The 18,227-nt window shown below is 55.5% G+C and overlaps 1 protein-coding gene across 15 annotated transcripts in view; it reads left to right on the top strand.

Moving 5' to 3' along the window:
* Window positions 1–18,227, top strand: part of Plec (plectin) — a 60,340-nt gene that overhangs the window by 23,588 nt on the left and 18,525 nt on the right. For 3 of the 15 annotated variants that reach the window (XM_051189164.1, XM_051189171.1, XM_051189175.1), the window contains 12 exons: window positions 12,737–12,798; window positions 13,118–13,207; window positions 13,504–13,539; window positions 14,034–14,111; window positions 14,214–14,306; window positions 15,279–15,445; window positions 16,129–16,244; window positions 16,319–16,425; window positions 16,515–16,634; window positions 16,732–16,827; window positions 17,070–17,197; window positions 17,481–17,574. In XM_051189164.1, coding sequence (XP_051045121.1) covers window positions 12,737–12,798; window positions 13,118–13,207; window positions 13,504–13,539; window positions 14,034–14,111; window positions 14,214–14,306; window positions 15,279–15,445; window positions 16,129–16,244; window positions 16,319–16,425; window positions 16,515–16,634; window positions 16,732–16,827; window positions 17,070–17,197; window positions 17,481–17,574 — 1,187 coding nt within the window. Of the gene's footprint in view, window positions 1–997; window positions 1,569–6,597; window positions 6,670–7,302; window positions 7,550–7,779; window positions 7,801–9,017; window positions 9,160–11,930; window positions 12,094–12,736; window positions 12,799–13,117; window positions 13,208–13,503; window positions 13,540–14,033; window positions 14,112–14,213; window positions 14,307–15,278; window positions 15,446–16,128; window positions 16,245–16,318; window positions 16,426–16,514; window positions 16,635–16,731; window positions 16,828–17,069; window positions 17,198–17,480; window positions 17,575–18,227 lie in introns of those variants that run through there. The other 12 variants (XM_051189165.1, XM_051189174.1, XM_051189162.1 and 9 more) reach the window with 11 other exon arrangements.

Genomic DNA, 18,227 nt, shown 5'->3' with positions numbered 1-18,227 from the left:
CAGGCTCCTTGGGGGTAGGGAATTTTTAGATGGCAGGGCCACCGAGCCTGGGCGTCAGGGACTTGGTGACTTTGATTTCCTGTGGCAGCTGGGAGTCCCTGGCCTCCCACAGCTGTGCTGGAGGTGTGGGTGGATGGAGACCTCACCCAGAGCTCCCCACCCTGAGCTATCTTCAGAGGTCTTTGGCTGGGAAGTGTCTTTGTTTCTGGATGGGACCCTAATCTAGCCTGGCATGAGAGTATTAAATTCTGTGGTCATTTGGAGATAGGGGCATGGTCCCTTTCTTTTTTTTCTGATGACAGCAGCAGTGGCACCTGCAGCCAGCTGTCTGTGTGTTCTGGCTGCTGTCCCTGCTCTTCTTCTGGTCTCTGCCACTGCCTCCCTCCCACCCCACTCCACCCCACCCCCATCCCCCTCCTCAGACTCCAGATTCCTCTCCAGGCTCTAATCTTCTTCCCTTGGACTTTCAGTTTTCCAGTTCAGGCAACCTCTCCTTTCAGATAGTTGTGAACCAGTCACCCCAGAGATCACAATTACCTCTGCTTTCCCTGCCACCCCTTTTCTGCTCATTCTGTCATCTTTTGGGGATGATTCTTGATCCATGTTAGACCCCACTCTGCCCTTCACAGTCTTGGGAACTTGGAAGAAGTGTTTTAGAAACGGATGTAATGATTTCTGACATTGGAACTGTATGTGGCCTGGGAGGGGAGGAGTTTATTGGTGCCCCCCACTCTTTAAGGGGCCCTGCCAGTAGTGGGTGGGAGGGGCCGGTCCTGCTGCTGAGTCAGAGAGGGCTGGCTTAGGCGTCCAGGAGGGCGGGCAGGCGGGAGGCTCAGACAAGCAGCCTTGCCGGCAGGAATTCACAGAGTCAGGCACTGGAGCCACACTGCCCCTGAGCCTGTGCCCTTGTGCTTAGAACCGGAGCCTGCTTGCCTACTTGCCAGTGGCCCCTGCCACATCCTGTGCCTTCTGGCTGTGCCCCACCTGCTACCCTCATACTGTGCTGACCGGCAGGCTTCCAGCAGCCATGGTGGCAGGCATGCTCATGCCTCTGGACCAGCTACGGGCCATCTATGAGGTGCTCTTTCGTGAGGGGGTGATGGTGGCCAAGAAGGACCGGCGGCCACACAGCTTGCATCCCCATGTGCCTGGAGTCACCAATCTACAGGTCATGCGTGCCATGGCCTCACTGCGAGCTCGGGGCCTGGTGCGGGAGACCTTTGCTTGGCGCCACTTCTACTGGTACCTGACCAATGAGGGCATTGACCACCTACGCCAGTACCTACACCTGCCACCAGAGATCGTGCCTGCCTCTTTGCAACGTGTGCGCCGCCCTGTTGCCATGGTGATGCCTGCACGTCGTCGCTCCCCCCATGTGCAGGCCATGCAAGGTCCCCTGAGCTGCCCACCAAAGTGGAGTCCTCTGCCAGCTGAGGACCCCGTCCGTGAGGAGCGAAAGGTCTATCGCAGAAAGGAGCCTGAGGAGGGGGCACCCGAAACGCCTATGGTATCTGCCACTTCTATGGGGACCCTGGCCAGGCCAGGCCCCAATCCTGCCCCAGTCACAGGTCAGCTGCATTCCTGCTCCAGGCCGAGAGGGGTGGGAAGGGACAGTGAGTGTTTTTGGTGCCTGGGCTTAAGTCTGGTGGGCTCTGGTGGGCAGCACAAGGTATGTGTATGGGCTCTGCTCATATCAGCAGGTGGCGCCCTTTCTGTCTGGGTGTTCTAGCCAATGGACCCACGTGGCTTGTACTCCTCCAGGCAAATCCTGGTGGGGGTGGGGCCTTCAGGCCCTAAGACTGGCAGGACCAGCTGTTGGCATAGTCTTGTTTGCACCCCTCTCCGGCACTGTCCTTGCCCTTGCCCCCACCCACCTCCTTTCTCCACCTCAGTGGACTTTGGAGGCCCCTCTTTTCAGAAGTGTGTGTGTGTGTGTGTGTGTGTGTGTGTGTGTGTGTGTGTGTGTAAGAGCTGCTGGCATGAGACTGGCCCAGGCAAACCACTTGTCCACTGGGGCTTGAGCCTGTCTTCTTCTATGACCAAGTGGGCTCAGATTCTGTATTATATGAATAGTACAGAGGGTCCTCATGACTGGGTGCTTGGCCTGCTTGGGTTTGGCATGATCTGGATGTGGAGTGGCTCTAGGTGAAATGGGAAGAAAGGCAGAGGCCAGATAACAACATTTCCTAGGGAGGCAGAGGACAGGGCATGGGGGGTTGGGAGGGGTGGGTGTTAGCTCAGCCTGTGGTCTAGGTAAGTTTTTTTTCCTCCTGGTTGGGAACCAGATCTTAGAGGATGGGACAAGATCCCATTGGCCCAGGGACTCCCAGAAGCCACTCCCTCTATCCTTAAGCCCTTATACCCACCAGACACTTATGTGCTCTGTGCATGAGGTTTGTGCAGGCACTCCAGAGGCCATTGTCCTTTGTGACCACTGAGGCATCCCAGGACCCCCAGCATTATCTATGTTATGCAGGCAGGCACCAGAACAGCCTGGTATCCACCTTCCTCTCTGTGGCTTAGTATGTGGGGAGGAGCTTGTTCTCCAGGAGTGGGGAAGGGAGTCTAGAGTGAGGGATAGACCATATAGTGGGCAAAACTGCATGAGTAGAAGCCTCAGTTCTGGCTTTTCCCAGTTGGACTTCTATGACTTGTTGGAGTAATGAGTGTACCTGGAAGGGACAGGGAAGGTGAAGGTAGACAATGGCCTCTGGGCTCTCTCCATGGCCTTAGGCAAGTTGGTGGTCTTTCCAGCTTCCCTGTAACCATGGCTATGTCTCAGTCCTTTCCTTTTGGGTGTGGTGAGTGGGAGGGAGCCTTCCCCTGCTTTTCTTGCCTTGCTTCCTTGTCCTGGTGTGGACTGGGCCAGCAGTTGGCAGCAGGACTAGGAGGGGGTTTTGGGTGTGGCTATAGTGGGCAAAGAGGGGGGCAAGCTTCCCTCCCCTGTCTCTGATGGAGATGACTCAGTCTTCCCAGCCACAGTCGCTTGTGGCTATTCAGAGTTTCCAACAGGAAATAAGCTCCAGCTTTAGAGTGAGTCAGGGCCCCAGGCAGATTCTCCCCACACCCTCAGGACTGAGCTTGGGGCTTTAGGTGCTGGGTGTGGCTGGTGGCAGAGGCAGTATAGTTCCACATATAGGCTGGGGCAGTTCTGATGTCACCTAAAACCATGGGCTTCTTAGGGTTAAAAATGAGCGAGCTGTGAGCCACAAAGACTGTCACTTTCTATAGCATGGTCCGGTCCCTCCAGTGGGTTATATATTAAGTCTGTTTAGCAACAGTGCTGGTCATCAGCATGGCATCAGTTAGATGGGCTACCTCTCCATAGTACCCTGTCCAGTGAGCCAGAGACATGACAGGGTGAGTTGGGAGTGCCCCCATCTCTAATCAGCACATTCGTGTGGAGGGTGTCACCGTCTTGCAGTTTCAGATGAAGCCCCCCCCCCAACTAGGTGAGGAGAATGTGCTAGTGGGTGACTTCCCCCCCCCCCCCCCCAGACAGGGTTTCTCTTTGGAGCCTGTCCTGGAACTAGCTCTTGTAGACCAGGCTGGCTCACAGAGATCCTCTTGCCTCTGCCTCCCAAGTGCTAGGATTAAAGGTGTGTGGTAGGGGGTGACATTAGGAGCAATCAAGCTAAACCTGACAGGTGAGAGATTGGTCATCTCAGAGAGCTGCTGTGAGGAGGGGGGCAGCCAGACATTCAGACATTTTCTTGTATTGTAAAGTTGTTGGGGTGGTTTGTGTATGGGAATGTCATTTTAACTCCAAAAAATAGTGTTTTGCCTGTCTCAGAATTCAGAATGGATCCAGAAGTGTTTGGAGAAAAGATGTCTGAGCACTTTGAGGCTCTTGGAGAGATGTCATATAACATCACATGTGGGTCAATTCCCCACTTTTCATGCCTACCTGTGACAAATGCACCCTGCCTTCCCCTGTGTGGGATGCTGCTGTGCCTTCCTCACAGCCACACAGCCTCTGCTCACATGGGCTGTGACTCTTGGCAGGTGCTAAAATCTGAAGAACTCTGGAAGGTTTTAACCAGGTTGTGGACAAATCAGGTTTGCATTTCCCAGGTTACATACAGCTGTTGAAAGGAAATGTGGGCTGTTAGGAGATGTCATATTTATTCAGATTAGAGGACTGAGCTAGTTGTGGGGGACTTGGGCAAGAGAAGGGGCCATATTTGGGGTCTGAGGGATTGTAAATGCCAAAGAGGAGTAGAGAGGGCCAGCAAGATGGCTCAGCAGACAAAGATGCTTGCTGACCAGTCTGATGGTGTGAATTCCAACCATGGACCTATGGGGTGGAAGGAGAGAACTGACTCCTTGGTTGTCCTCTAATCTCTACATTCATGCTATGGCACACACACATTCTCTCTCTAAATAAATATATAAATGTAACTGGAAGAAAAACAAAAGTTGGGTGGAGAAATTTAGCTTGCCTAGAGTGGTCAAGGTACTGAGATTGACCCCTAATCCCACTAAAATTGTTTGTGCCAGCATGCACATGCAGGGCTCTGCGCCCATTGTATCTGCATGGAATGTGGGTGGGTGGGGTGGCAGGGCTCAACTGGCAGAAGGAGGGAACATGGAGGAAGTTAGAGGCCAAGGATTGAATTGAGCTTTGTATGGTAAAGTCGGTAGGGAAGAACAGTGGACTGGGACCCCAGAGTTTAGGAACTAATCAGGTCTTTCCTCTGTACGCCTATATTGGTTGCCTAGGCTACCCATTGATCCTGTCCCCAGGCTTGGGCTCTGTTGGTGTGGCTGACTATGAAGACCCTTTAGTTACTCATGAGGAGGAGCTACTGCTGGGTGTGGAGGCTGGGGCATGAGCAAGCCCTCTGCTTCCCACCCCTTCCCTCCTTCCTGTCTTCCCTTTCTCTCTGCTGGCTCTGGAAGCAGCCTATCCTGGCCCCACAGCTATGGATAGGTACAGAATGGAGGAGCTGATCCAGCTGGGCCAAGGTAGGGCATAGGGGTAATGGAGGCTTCATGTAGAGGCTAGAAGACAAGGAGGGACCAAAGTCTCTAGCTGAGGTTGGCGCTCTATGACGGGGGGGGGGGGGAGGTCCCTGAGTGGGATGGGGGGTGCACTGGGTGTCCCCTACTGGTAGTTCTCATAACCTCAGATACTAGGATTTAGGGATGGTATCACTTCTCACAGCTAGCTCAGGGTGTGTGGAATGTGGGTAGGGAGCCCAGGGCAGGCTAAGTGGTAGCGGGGCTGCCCAGAGCCAGAGCACTCTACTTTGGGGGGCTATCACTGAGGCTGTGGAGACACTCTGCTGAGGCTTCCGAGCCCCTGCAGAACTTTCCTGCCTATCTCTGTCCCTGCCCCCTGCTGACCAGCAGGGGTCTCTTTGGCCTGCTCTTGGGACTTCCAGTAATACTCTCCCTACCCAGTCTGTCCAATCTGTGGCTGCCCAAAGCTGACCACCACAGGGTAGTTTTCTCCAGAAACAAGTTTCTGAAATGTGATACAGGAGAGTAGGAGGGCTGTGGTAGACCCAGCGTGAACAGAGAGCCCCCACCTCAGCAGCCAGGGTCCAAGGCTGTTTAGCTATGCTGTGTGGACAGTATGTTAGGGAGTCACTTGACCTTGTGGAATCTCAGGCTCATCACTAGTATCATGCCTCAGTTTCTTCATCTGAATATCGTTCTCACAGCCAAGACTTTATATAGAATGTCCTCAAGATTATAGTAGACACAGGAAGTGTTTACACCTCAGCCATTTGTCAGCCAGGACCCAAGGGCCTTGCCCAGTGCGATCAGGCTCCTGAGAGGAGAGAGATGTGAGTATTTCTCCCCTGTGCACAGATAGACACACGTGCAGCTTGTTTCTCAGTATTGTGTATGGTGGATGTTTTCTGGGCCTGCTTGCTGGCCTGTGTGGACACTGTACCTCCACAGACCAGGTGTGCTGGGGGTCTGGGAGAGGCTTCCCCATTCCGTAATTTCTGGGGTACCAGGAGGAGAGGCCTGGGGTGGAAGGTACAGCCTCATAGAGCTGTGAGAAAATATTCATATGGCTTGGGCTCCAGTTTGGGGCTGCCTGGGTCTTTGGCTTGGAGTGAGTGTGACCTTGGGGAAGCAGTCACCTCTGCCCTGTGGCCAGGTGTTGTGTTGAGTGACTTGCACAGAGCTCTCTGGGAAAAAAAGGGACTGGTGCCTCTTTGGCTCATGTGGCATTTCCCTAGAGCACCCTAGAAGTTGGGCAGGACATGGGCAGCACCCTCTCCCAAGGGATCATGAGCCGGAGTCCACTTCTGCCTCCATCCATGGTAGATCCAGGCACCTCCTTATTATAGTATCACCCATTGGAACTGGGGAGGGGAGGGTGCTGGGGGGCTGAGTGTTGTGGGGCGGCCCAGCCAAATGGGACTCCAGTGAGCCTGGGTTCCATACGTCATGTGCTAAGTCGGGACAAGTGACAGGCCTTGCTTGCCCTCCTTGGATATTTATATCCCCTGGGCCCCCTGCCCACTGCTCCTCTCCCCTCCCCCAACTTCTGCTGACACTACTGGATAGCTGTGCCCTCCTCTGCCTTAGCACTGCTGCTGCAGGCTTGCTGCCTCAGAGGGGCCTGTGACCCTCCCCACATCCCTTGCCCGCTCCCTGTTCCGCCCTGTGGGCTCCTGTTGCTGTCCCCAATGAAGATCGTGCCCGGTAGGTGGGGCAACCCTTCAGAATCTTTTGGGAACCCAGCAAGGCTGGAGGTCATGGCCCTTCTGTCTTCCTCTGTATACATACAGCTGCCTAACTTCACTGGCCTCTCCCTCAGACCCTGTCCAAGACCTCACATGGGAGCTTGGGGCTTGTGAGGACCCCCCCCCCCACTTTTCAGCATGGTGGGGTCAGTTGTAGATCTGGGGAAGGGCACTAACACCCATTTACCCTCTGTGCTTGGTGGCTGTTCCCAGAGGGTACCCTTGGAAGTAGACTGAAGAGTTTGGGTCCTCCTCTTGATGGGGACAAGGGATGCCGTTTAGGCTTGACTTGGGAGGGAGGACCTGTGTTGAGTCTGCCCAGGCTAGGCTGGGGGGCTGAGGCTTGGGGAGAAGAGCTATAGGCCCCTCCTCCTGGCGGGTGTGGCTGTGGGTAGGCAAGGGTTAAGGCTCCAGTTAACCTTGAGCGTTGGTGGCTCCGAGAGACAGCTGAGCTGGGCCCTGTGGGGAGTGCGGGTTGGGAGCGGCCAAGAGCCACGGGAGGGAGGAGGCTGGGAGGAGGCTGGGTAAGAACACAGTTGGTGCCTAGGGGACTGTACATTGTCCCCCGGCTAAGGGCTAACTGCCTCTGAAGGCAGGGCAGCAGCAGACAGGGTGGGCTCTGGTCCTGGGGGACCCCTTCGCTCACCCTCCATGCAGGGAGGTGCTGTCTGACTTCGCAGCATCTGGTCCCTGGTGAGGACGGCTCTGCCCATTCAGTGTGGCAGCCATGGAGCCGACTGGCAGCCTGTTTCCCTCCCTGGTAGTCGTGGGTCATGTTGTCACTCTGGCTGCCGTATGGCACTGGCACAAAGGGCATCGTCAGGCACAGGATGAGCAAGGTAAGCACCCTTGCCTCTGCCACTGTCGTGGGCCACCGCCCCTGACAGAAGACTGGGGCGGGGCAGGGGGTGGAGGGTCCGCCTTCCTCCCGCCCCTTGCCTTCTCCTGAGTCCTCTTCCTGTTCCTGAGCTAAATACCAGTGTTTGTGAAAGTGTGGTCTACCCTGTGCCTACCCTGCATTGGAGACCCTTCCACTTCCTAGGATATGCTGAGTTAGAGTTTGGCCTCTGTCTAGCCTCAGCAGGGCCTGGTAGGTGAAGGGAATGAGGCTGGAGACAGAGTTCTGGATTGAAGGCACAGGTTTGTGGGAATGCCTGCTTTTAAAGGAAAAGTCCCTCTCCTTTGCCACACCAGGCAGAAACCAGAGTGGCAGGTTCACAGGCTGATCTGGGCAGGGCACAAAGTCTGCCTAGTGGCCTTCCTGCCCACAGAGTGTAGGCTGAGTTGTACAAAGGCAGTTTGTCTGAGTGTCCTCCAACATAGCATAGGACCCAGAACCAGTTGTGGGGCAAGCAGTTAGCCTATGTTCTGCCCTATCCTCAAAGTCACTAGCTCTTGGGTCATAGTCCGAGGTGACCATGCTCATCGCAGAATGGAGTGGGGCTGAAGTGAATGGAGCCTGGGACGTCCCTGGGGATTGGCAGTTCTGAACCAGGGCTTCCGGCCAGAGGGACTGCCTCTGAGATGCAGTCCAGGACTGCATGGGAGTGGTTGTTTTCTCGTGCCCCCTAGCGGGTCTGCTAGGTTTTAGCTCCAGTGGAAGGTCGTCAGGATGTGGGTCTTAGAATGGGTTTTCCAGGCGTGGCTCTAGGGTTCCCAGAAGGCGGTGAGTCAGCTGTAAACAGTGACATCCAACAGAATGCACACACCCAAAGGACTCTTCCCCTCGGAGATTTTTTTCTTTTCCATTTGGGACTAGCCACTGACCCCTTCTTCTTGAGCCCAAGTTTTGTTTCTGGTCACCACATAGGGGAAGGGGCTCCCTGTGTCTCCTCTTGGTTCACTAGGTGCCTTGCAGTGCAAGGTATGGGCGTGGTCGCCCACAGTTCTGTACTCTGTCCATCGCTTCAGCTGATCTGGTCTCTTGGAGCCGGGTGACACTTGCACATCCTGCTAGAAGTGGCACTCCCACAATCGCCAGGCGACTGGGTTACCATGGGCGTGGGAGGAACTCTGGAAAACTCTGATCACCGGAGAGTTCCCAGACCCTTTTGACCTAGAGGGTACCTGCACCCCTGTTCCCTCGAGTTCCCGCGAGCCGGTTTGCTCCCCATGGGTTGGGGCGCGGCTTCCTGGCCCACACTGGGCGGGGCAGGGCGCTTGTAGCAGGGGCAGGTTCTCCGGGTCTGGGCAATGCGTCCGGTGGGCGGGGGCGGACGTGGAAAGCCTAGCCAGGGCCTTCAGCCTAGAACACAAGCAGGGAGCACGACTCCCGTGTCTTCTGGGAGCAACCCGGGGCACCCGAGGTTCCGGGCCATGACAGGGACGTGGGCAGCGAAGGGCGTCTTCACTTCGCAGAGAGAGGTCCTGCTGGAGCCGCTCTGCTGGCTGGCTGGGGACTGTGAGCAGGTCCGCCGGGGCTACCTCTACGGACAACTGTGTTGTGTAGGTGGGTGCGGACGCTCAGGTTTTGGTGGGCCGGTCTTGAGTTTGTGATGGGGGTGGTACTTGGCCCAGGTACAGCCCCGCCTCCAAGCTCCGGAAACACCCGGGGAGGCAGGCAGTGTTGTCTCAGCCAAGAATAGGTTTTCCTCTGGAGGTGGGGGGGGATGGTAAATGGGCGAGCCACAGGGTTTTCCCGGCTTGGTGCTTTAGCTCTGGGGATGATACCGGAGCGGGAGTGGAGCGGGCGTTGAGGGTTGGGCTCTGGGCCCTCCCACTTGTGCTGTCATTGGCCTTCAAGGTTTTCTTCCACTGTGTGTGTGTGTGTGTGTGTGTGTGTGTGTGTGTGTGTGTACACGGACATACACGTGTACACGCATGTGCGCACGCAGGTACGTGCGTGTACTTGTGCTGGTGTCGGTATCTGAGCGTCTGAGGTGGGAAGGGATTCTTTGCTTTAGTTAACTTGTTACCACTTCACTGGAAGCAGGAAAGTCATTCCTTGCAGGACCATAATTAACCTCCTTTCCTAGGGAGACTGACTCGGTGCTGAGGATGGAGGGTGTCCCTGGGGCTGATTGGACAAGTGGGAGAGCCCCATGAGTGTGCAGCAGCGTTTGAGGACATGGCTGGGCTCTGGCCAGGTGGGGACAGAGCAGCTTGGGACCCTGTGAGTTTGAGAGTCTTCCTAGGATGAGCAGGGGAGGGGACATCTCCAGCGAGGGGCAAGGCAGAATTGGGAGAGGTGAGGGCTAGTATGAACTCTGAGGCCCTGAAAGACTTTTTAAGGAAGGAGGCCCCCTACAGACAAACTGATGTCCAGGGAAATGGGTGCCCAGAGGTCACTAGGCAAGGTGAAACCCCTACCTGGTGCTGAGTCCACTTTCCAGACAGCATTGTTAGACCATCATACAGGCAAAAGAAAGACGCTGGAAAAGCAGTTTGGCTGGAGTGGTTAGGGTCAGTGTAAATCTTGGATACCAAATCCTGTCTCCCCAACGCTCTGGTGGTTTCTTGGGTTCCTGTGCTCAACTTTCAGCAGAGTGACAGCTCACACTTCAGCAGTGACTGCTGCATACCTCCACTCATTTTTAAAGAGTTATTTATACGAGTGCTCTACACACATGTATGACTGGATGACAGATGATCAGAGAGAAGAGGGCATCAGACCCCATTGCAAATGGTTGGGAGCCACCATGTGGGTGCTGGGAATTAGACTGAGGACTTCTGGAAGAGCAGCCAGTGCTCTTAACCTCTGACCCATCTCTCTAGCCCTAGCATACCTCCACTTCTCTAAAAGGGTTTCTTCTTGACTGAGTGGTTGTTGGCCTGGTCTCTTTGAGCAGCTCCCAGAGCACTGACCAGTGTAGAGTTGGATTTGAGGTTCAGAAGGCCTCTTGAGTGGGAGGAGTCATCACTGGTGAGTTGTGGTGGTTGTTGGGCTAGGGGGGAAAGAGGTAGGTGGTCTCGAGTTGGAGGCCCAGTATGGCACTCAGTAGAGCCACTGTGCTCTGGGGTTAATGTCAGGCCTAACTCAGGCACTTGCTCCTGTTCCTCCCTACAGAGCTTTAGTGCCCTCTTGTGGCAGCGTAAGGGAAATGTTTCCGGGAATGGAGAGGCCTTGGACTCTGGAGAACGAGGCTGTTCCTCAGCAGCCCACAGCTGGATCACATCAAGGCTGATTCCTGGGCTGGAAAATTCTTGTGGTTTGAGTGGTACATTTTTTTCCTAGAGTGGGTTGGGTAGGTTGGCCATAGGTGGCTTCATCTTCTGACTAGGGGAGCCAGAGACTACACGTAGACAGATCTAGTCACAGGGGCCCCTGTGCCCTTTGCCCAGGTCCTCCACCTTTACAACCTGTAACCGCTGTTATCTGCCAGCCCTACCCTGCTGCAAACAGCCCCATCCTGCCCCCAAGGTACAACTTCCTTTGTAATGAGTCATGGCACCCAGGCCCCCTCCCCAGGTCTGACTCACTGGCTGTGCCCCCTTGGTGTGCTGCCTGCTGCCCCAGCAGCCCTTTCTCCCACCCCAACTGGGGAGGTGTCCCCGCAGCTTGGGCTGGTCTGCCTGCTGGTATGAGTCATTGCTGAGCTATGAGCTGTTCTTGCCTGAGGTGTGCTTTGCCTGGCTGGGCTGGCTTGGGCTGGACTGTTGGGGAGCCTTTGGGAGACTGCTAAAGCCAGGAAGTCCTTAAGTAGGGCCTGAAAACCTAGCAGTTGTGGGGGCTACTGCTCAGTGCAAGTTTGAGGAGGTATTGGTTAGGGGAACTTCAAGAAGTAGACAGGCAACTGGTATTCAACCCTAGCAGTTTCTTCTACAGTCACTCTACAGGAAAATAGGCCTGTTGTACGAACACACTAACACCCCTGTGTAGTAGGGAGCCTCTGTTCACTGTGTGATACAAGATCCTTCTGGATGGCCATGGGGTAGTATGTGTTCCCTTGTGACCCTGGGGCCAGCCCTCCCTCCCCCGTCTTTGTACCCAGGTCCTACTGCTATGGGTAGGGTGATTGAGGAAACCCGGGTTTCCTGTTTCTGGTGGGCTGAGGGTGTGGCCATGGGGGAGGGGCTGCCTTCCTCCTTTCCTGCAGGGACACTCCCCTTTGGGGGGCGGGCTAGGAGGGGTAAGGCTTCTGGGGTGGGACGGCCTTGCTAGGAGCACAGCAGGCAAGGGAGTGGCCACAAGGACTCCAGTCTGAGCTGAGTCTCTTTTGAGTTAGTGTCTAGAGCAGCTGGCAGCAGCCCTCAGCAGCCTTTGTACCACACGAGGCTGCCTAGACGGAGCACCTGAGAGCCAAGGGACAGTTTGACGAAGGGGCGGGGACCATGTCTCAGCACCGGCTCCGTGTGCCCGAGCCTGAGGGCCTGGGTAGCAAGAGAACCAACTCAGAGGATAACCTCTATCTGGCTGTACTCAGGGCCTCCGAGGGCAAGAAAGGTAGCAGGCATTCCTTCTGGGCAGGGCCTTGGTGACAGGAAGGGGCCTTCCTGTATCAGGAAACCTTGGCACAGAGTTGGGGTGGGGCCCTATGATAAGGGTATGGATTTTGGGGACAGGCTCCAAGATGGGGGCTAGTGATCCATGCCCATCGCTGATTGGTTCTCTAAGCCAGGGACCAGAGTGTCTAGGGCTCTCTATGTCTCTGGGAAGGCCTACTGCCCTGTTAGGGAGACTTGACTTTCCCTCTAAAAGTCCTGCTGGTGTCAGCCCTGCTCTTGCTCAGCCTGGGAGGCAGCATGTAGGGCGGGGCAGGCTGGGACTTGTGTGCTGTGGGCTCTGGGTACAGTGGCTCTAGACTGCCTCTCTTTTAGAAACAATGGAAGTTTTGAACAGCAGCACCCTGCTGGACTGGTCCCCTTTGAGGACTAGGGCAGGCCAGAGCTGGGTTTCTTGGTCTCTGGTGTCTGTGTGGGGAGGCTTTTTGGGGTCTTTCTGATCTGGGAAAGGCCTGGGGTTGCCCTGGTAGAACCTTGTCAGGCAAGGTGTGGCCTAGCAGGCCACTATGCCTGCATGGTGTCCCCCTCTGGGGGCCTTTTTAGGCTCCCCCAGACTCTAGGTAAACTGGCTTTGTCTCCTCCAGATGAACGGGACCGTGTGCAGAAGAAAACTTTCACCAAGTGGGTCAACAAACACCTTATCAAGGTTAGTGGTACCTGTTTGTGAGCTGGGAGAGTCCCTCAGCCTATTACCCCCGGGGTGTTCTCACACTTCCTAAGCTCCTCTTTTCATGTCTGAAGCCTGTTATTTTCTGTCCTTTCCTCCCACACTTACTTCTGTCTCTTTCTTCTTCCTTCTGGTCTCTCATGGTCTCTGCTGTAGCACTGGAGGGCAGAGGTAGGTGCTTCATGGGGCAGGGGTGTGCCCCGTGCCCCTCCTTTTTCACACCCAGTGCAGTGCCCAGTGCCTGAGTGGCTATGGGAATTCTCATCTGTGGCCGTCTTTGTCCCTGCTGTTTCCACAGGCTCAGAGGCACATTAGTGACCTTTATGAAGACCTCCGTGATGGACACAACCTTATCTCCCTGCTGGAAGTCCTCTCAGGGGACAGCCTGGTATGTGTGTCCCTGCCTGTGTTCCTTCCTTGGGGCTTTTCCCTACTACCCACTCAGTGTCCATCTTGGTCTCTCCCCTTCTCCAGCCTCCTCCAACCCTAACCACTCCCCCTGGCCAGGGTGTTGACATTATAGCCGAAGGCTAGGCCTGTGAATGACCATGGCCCCCCCGCTGTTCTCTGCATTTGAGCTCTAACACAGTAACCTCACGCTCTGCTCTGCTTTGGTTTCTCTGCTGCTTGGACTCTGAATCTTGACCTCTGCCCTTTACCCTTTGCCCTGCTCTGGCTGGGCAGCCGAGGGAGCGGGACGTAATCAGGAGTTTGCACCTGGTGAGTGGTTGTGCCTGCTGGCATAGCGGCACCTGGGCTTCCCAAGACTGTGGAGCCCACCCAACTCACCTGGGGATAGCAGCCAATCCAGCCTGGCCCACACCTGGCTCCTGGGCCGGCTGATGGCTGTGTGTCAAGCTGCCTTCTGCCTCCCTGCTGCCTGCCTGGGGCTGGGCCAGAGACAAACCAGAAGCTGCAGTGGGCACCACTGAGGACCCCCCTTCAATGCCACTGCCCTCCGCCTGTGGCTTCCTGGCTATTGTCTCCTCCCCACTCCCTTCCTTCCTTCCCACAGCAGGGGTTGCTGGCTTCCCAAGCCTGCCCCTGGGCTGGTGGTCATTCAGTTGAGGAGGGTGAACCTGGGACCATGGATGCACTGGGGAAGACCCTTGGATTAGTTCCTCCTGCTGCTGTTTTGGGGGTGACTGAAAGGTGGGGGGCCTTGAAGCAGCTGTTGCCTTGTGGACTCTTAACTGTGCCTTGTCTCCTCTCAGCCCCGAGAGAAGGGGAGGATGCGTTTCCACAAGCTGCAGAATGTTCAGATTGCCCTGGACTATCTACGACATCGCCAGGTAAGTAAGGCTGTCTACCTGGCCTCAGGCTCTAGGTCATAAACACCAAACCTGGCCATCTCCCTCTTCTCTGTGGGTTGTGACTGGGCCATTTGTTCTCAGGTGAAGTTAGTGAACATTAGAAATGATGACATTGCTGACGGCAACCCCAAGCTGACCCTTGGCCTGATCTGGACCATCATCTTGCACTTCCAGGTAGATGACCACACCCCTACTGTCCACCTTCCCCTAGGATTTCGGTGGGCTCCATAGCTAGTTGGCTGGCCCTATTTCTGGCTTGGGTGTGGCCAGGGAGGTGGTGCCGTTGAGCCTTCCTTCTAGTCTGAACATATGCTTGCTAGTTCTGTGGCTCTAGGGCATAATCCTTTCTCCAAGACCTGCCTATCCTGTGCCCTCAGGCCCTGTCTACATAGGGCTGGTAGAACCTCCTTGTAGAGGAATGCATTTTCTGCTGGCTGCCTAGAGAAGTTTCTGGAGCTGCAGGGATGTCCTGGGTGACTCATCTATTGCCTGTGCTAGCCTCACAGGAAGCCACAAATCTAAGATCTTGGGCCTAAAAGCCAGACTGGCATGGTAGCTGAGTCACTTGGGCTGGCCAACAGACAGCTAGGGCTAGGCTGGCACAATTATTGACATCAGGCAGGCTGGTAGACCTAGACCGGCCATTGGACTTAGGGTCAGGATGCCAGCCCTATACATTATGTCCAGTTCTCAGAGACTACTCCCTCTACCGGGACCTGCAACTACAGAGGGACCGTTACCTGCCCCTTCACCCCCCAGCAGATGAACCAACTTTGAGGGTTGTTCTTCTTATGTCCATTGCCCATCAGCTGTGTTGCATGCCAGTCTCAGGGGGTTCAGGGTGTACTCCAGCCTCCCCCAACTAAGGGGAGTCCAAAGCACCAATCGTTTGACAGTAGTAGTTAGGGATTCTGTTGTCTTCTGTGGAGGCTGCCGCCCAGAGTGGCCTGGTCTTGAAGTAAGTGTGATAGGCTTTAGCTCCAGGAACCCCAGTGTGCCCCAAGTGGCCTGGGAGCCCTGGGTATTGCAGTCCCATGCTGAGCCACTCTGCTTTCATGCAGGTAGTCAAGGCATCTGGTGGTGTGTGTGGTCAGGCAGGTCAGGTGGCCAGGACTGAGCTCTTGCCCTCTCTGCTGTGTGTGACAGATCTCAGATATTCAGGTGAGCGGGCAGTCAGAGGACATGACTGCAAAGGAAAAGCTGCTGCTCTGGTCACAGCGTATGGTAGAGGGCTACCAGGGCCTGCGTTGTGACAACTTTACCACCAGTTGGCGTGATGGCCGTCTCTTCAATGCTATCATCCACCGGCACAAGTATGTGATTCCATAGAACAGAAGGCGGCTGGAGGTTGGGAGCCCTTCAACCCAGTGACTTCAAGACAAGTCAGGGCAGAGTGGTAGCAGGAGGAATTATCTTCCACTGTTGGAACCTGGTGCCTGCAGGGTGTATTGAATTCCTGCAGCTTCCTCTGGGAGGTGCCTGGAGCAGGGCCCTGCTTTCTCCTACAAGGCCCTTCAGAGGTACCTCTGTTTATCCAGGCTGGTCATGTCCACATGGGCCCTCAGAAGGAACCTGATGGGAAGGGAGACTGTAGAAGCCCAAGTTGATGATATCTAGCCAGTGCACTGCTCCTGTGCTGGTGCCCACCACAGGCTCCTTGGGCCCCGTTGCTGAGTATGGTGGCACATGCCTTTAATCCCAGCACTCTGGTGCAGACACAGGCAGATGGATTTGTGAATCTGGTTTACATAGGAGTTACAGGCCAGTCACCCAGGGTTACCCAGTGAGACCCTGCCTCAAAACAACAACAACCCTCCAATCCCAAACAAAAATCAACTTTCCCATGGCAGGATTGGAGATGTTAGTGAGTGGGTAGTGTGTCTTTAGGAGGGTATGAGGCCGAGCTCTGTTTGCTAGGATGTGTGAAGGAATGTGTCTATGTAGCCCTGCTCAGTGGGTGTCTCTGCCCCTGCTCCCCATTCCCACTTGTCCGCAGGCCTATGCTCATTGATATGAACAAAGTGTATCGTCAGACCAACCAGGAGAACCTAGACCAGGCCTTCTCCGTGGCAGAGCGGGACCTGGGAGTTACAAGGCTCCTGGACCCAGAAGGTATGAACCTCTCACTGGCTTGTCCCATTTTCACTCTTGCTACTTGAGCCCCGCTGAACCAGTCTCCTCTACAGATGTGGATGTCCCTCAGCCTGATGAGAAGTCTATCATCACTTATGTTTCATCCCTGTATGATGCCATGCCCCGTGTGCCCGGTGCACAGGATGGCGTGAGGGCCAATGTGAGTGGGTAGCTTATGATGGGTGAAAGGTGAGCCTCAGCCTAGAACCCAAAACCTTGATGGCTGCTTGCTTACTCCTTTGCTCATAGGAGTTGCAGCTTCGCTGGCAGGAGTACCGGGAGCTAGTGTTGCTGCTTCTGCAGTGGATCCGGCACCATACAGCTGCCTTTGAGGAGCGCAAGTTCCCCTCCAGCTTTGAAGAGATTGAGGTGGGTCTGCCCACTTAGTCTTGTGGTGGGCCTGCCTACTTGGGCTGGTATCCTTTGGTTGTCTTGGTGTAGCTGCTGACACCCCTCATCTCCATAGATCCTATGGTGTCAGTTTTTGAAGTTCAAGGAGACGGAGCTTCCAGCCAAGGAGGCAGATAAGAACCGGTCCAAAGGCATCTATCAGTCTTTGGAGGTAAAGTGAGGCACTCCTGTGGGAAGTGAGTGGGGTACCTCCTAGATTTTGGGCTGCCTGGGGCTGTGAAGGCCAGATATTCCCTGGGTAGATAAATTGAGGCCTTCATGAGCCCCAGAACTCTCAAGTATGGCTTGACTTTGCCTAGTGCTTAGGGACCAAAGTTGTACCCGGTTGTGGAGGAGATGAGCATCCGGTAGTCCTTTTGTCCAGTTTAGGCCTGAGCTTGTTCCTGTTCACAGGGGGCAGTACAAGCAGGCCAGCTCAAGATTCCCCCTGGCTACCACCCGTTAGATGTGGAAAAGGAATGGGGCAAGCTACATGTGGCTATCCTGGAGCGGGAGAAGCAACTCCGGAGCGAGTTTGAAAGGTGGGCTGTGTGGAGGGTGGCAGGCAGTGTGGGAGGCAGCAGGCGGGTGGGGCCCTGTGGTGTCAGGGGAGCCACCCCAGGGTGAGTCATTGCTTGAGGAGGAAACCCCCACCCCCACCCCACACACCAGGCTGGGGAATCCAGGCTGCAGTGTTCAGGGCCAGCAGGACAGTACGCCCCAGGCAGGCAGTGAGGCTAGAGCAGAGGGGAGCCACTCTCTGGCCCTGGAGTGTGGTGGGGCTCAGTGACTCACTGTGGGGCTTTGGGGTGATCTGGTTCATAGGTTGGAGTGTCTCCAGCGAATTGTGAGCAAACTGCAGATGGAGGCTGGGTTGTGTGAGGAACAACTGAACCAGGCCGACTCCCTACTACAGTCGGTGAGGGGGAGAGGAGAGATGGGGAGAGTGGGCGGGGTGGCAGGGTAAGGGTGGAGTGGGCACCCCTCCAGGTCTGAGGGAGGTAGGAGGAGCTCTGAGCTGCTTACTCTGCAGCCAGGGCTGTGGCCTGCTGGGCTATAGGCACAGGGTGTGGCACTAGGGTGGGAAAACCAGGCCCTTCTGATTTGCTGCCAACTCTGACCTCCTTTTGTGAACAGAGATGACTTCTGGCCACTAGGCAGGACTCTGCCTCCCTGCCTCATCCCAGATTGGCCCTCCTCCCTCTTCAGGAAATGGGGAGTGGGGAGACCCCAGCCTCATTGTTGGATAAGTGCCATGAGGCACAGGGCTTGTGTGGGCCTGGGTTTGGGAGAAGTTGTGTGGTAGATGATGGAGGGTGAGGCAGAGGGACTCTGTGAACAAAGCTGTGACGGTGTCTGTCCTTGGACCTAGCGGGAATCTTTTGGATGGATCCTGATTCCCCAGAGAACTGATACAGATTTGTCTAGAAGCATGATAGTAAGATATGTGGGATTGCCAGGAAGGGAAGGAAAGAACGGGGCTTCCAAGGCTGTGAGCCAGACAGGACCTTGATCTTAGGTTGGGGAAGTGGGTGAAGGGGCAACTTTGGTTGAGAACAGTAGGCAGTGAGT

This window comes from Phodopus roborovskii, unplaced genomic scaffold (genome assembly GCF_943737965.1).
Source record: "Phodopus roborovskii unplaced genomic scaffold, PHOROB, whole genome shotgun sequence".
In the NCBI taxonomy this organism is placed as follows: Eukaryota; Metazoa; Chordata; class Mammalia; order Rodentia; family Cricetidae; genus Phodopus; species Phodopus roborovskii.
Note: the sequence above shows the minus strand (reverse complement) of the source record. Positions and strands in the feature narration are given on the sequence as shown.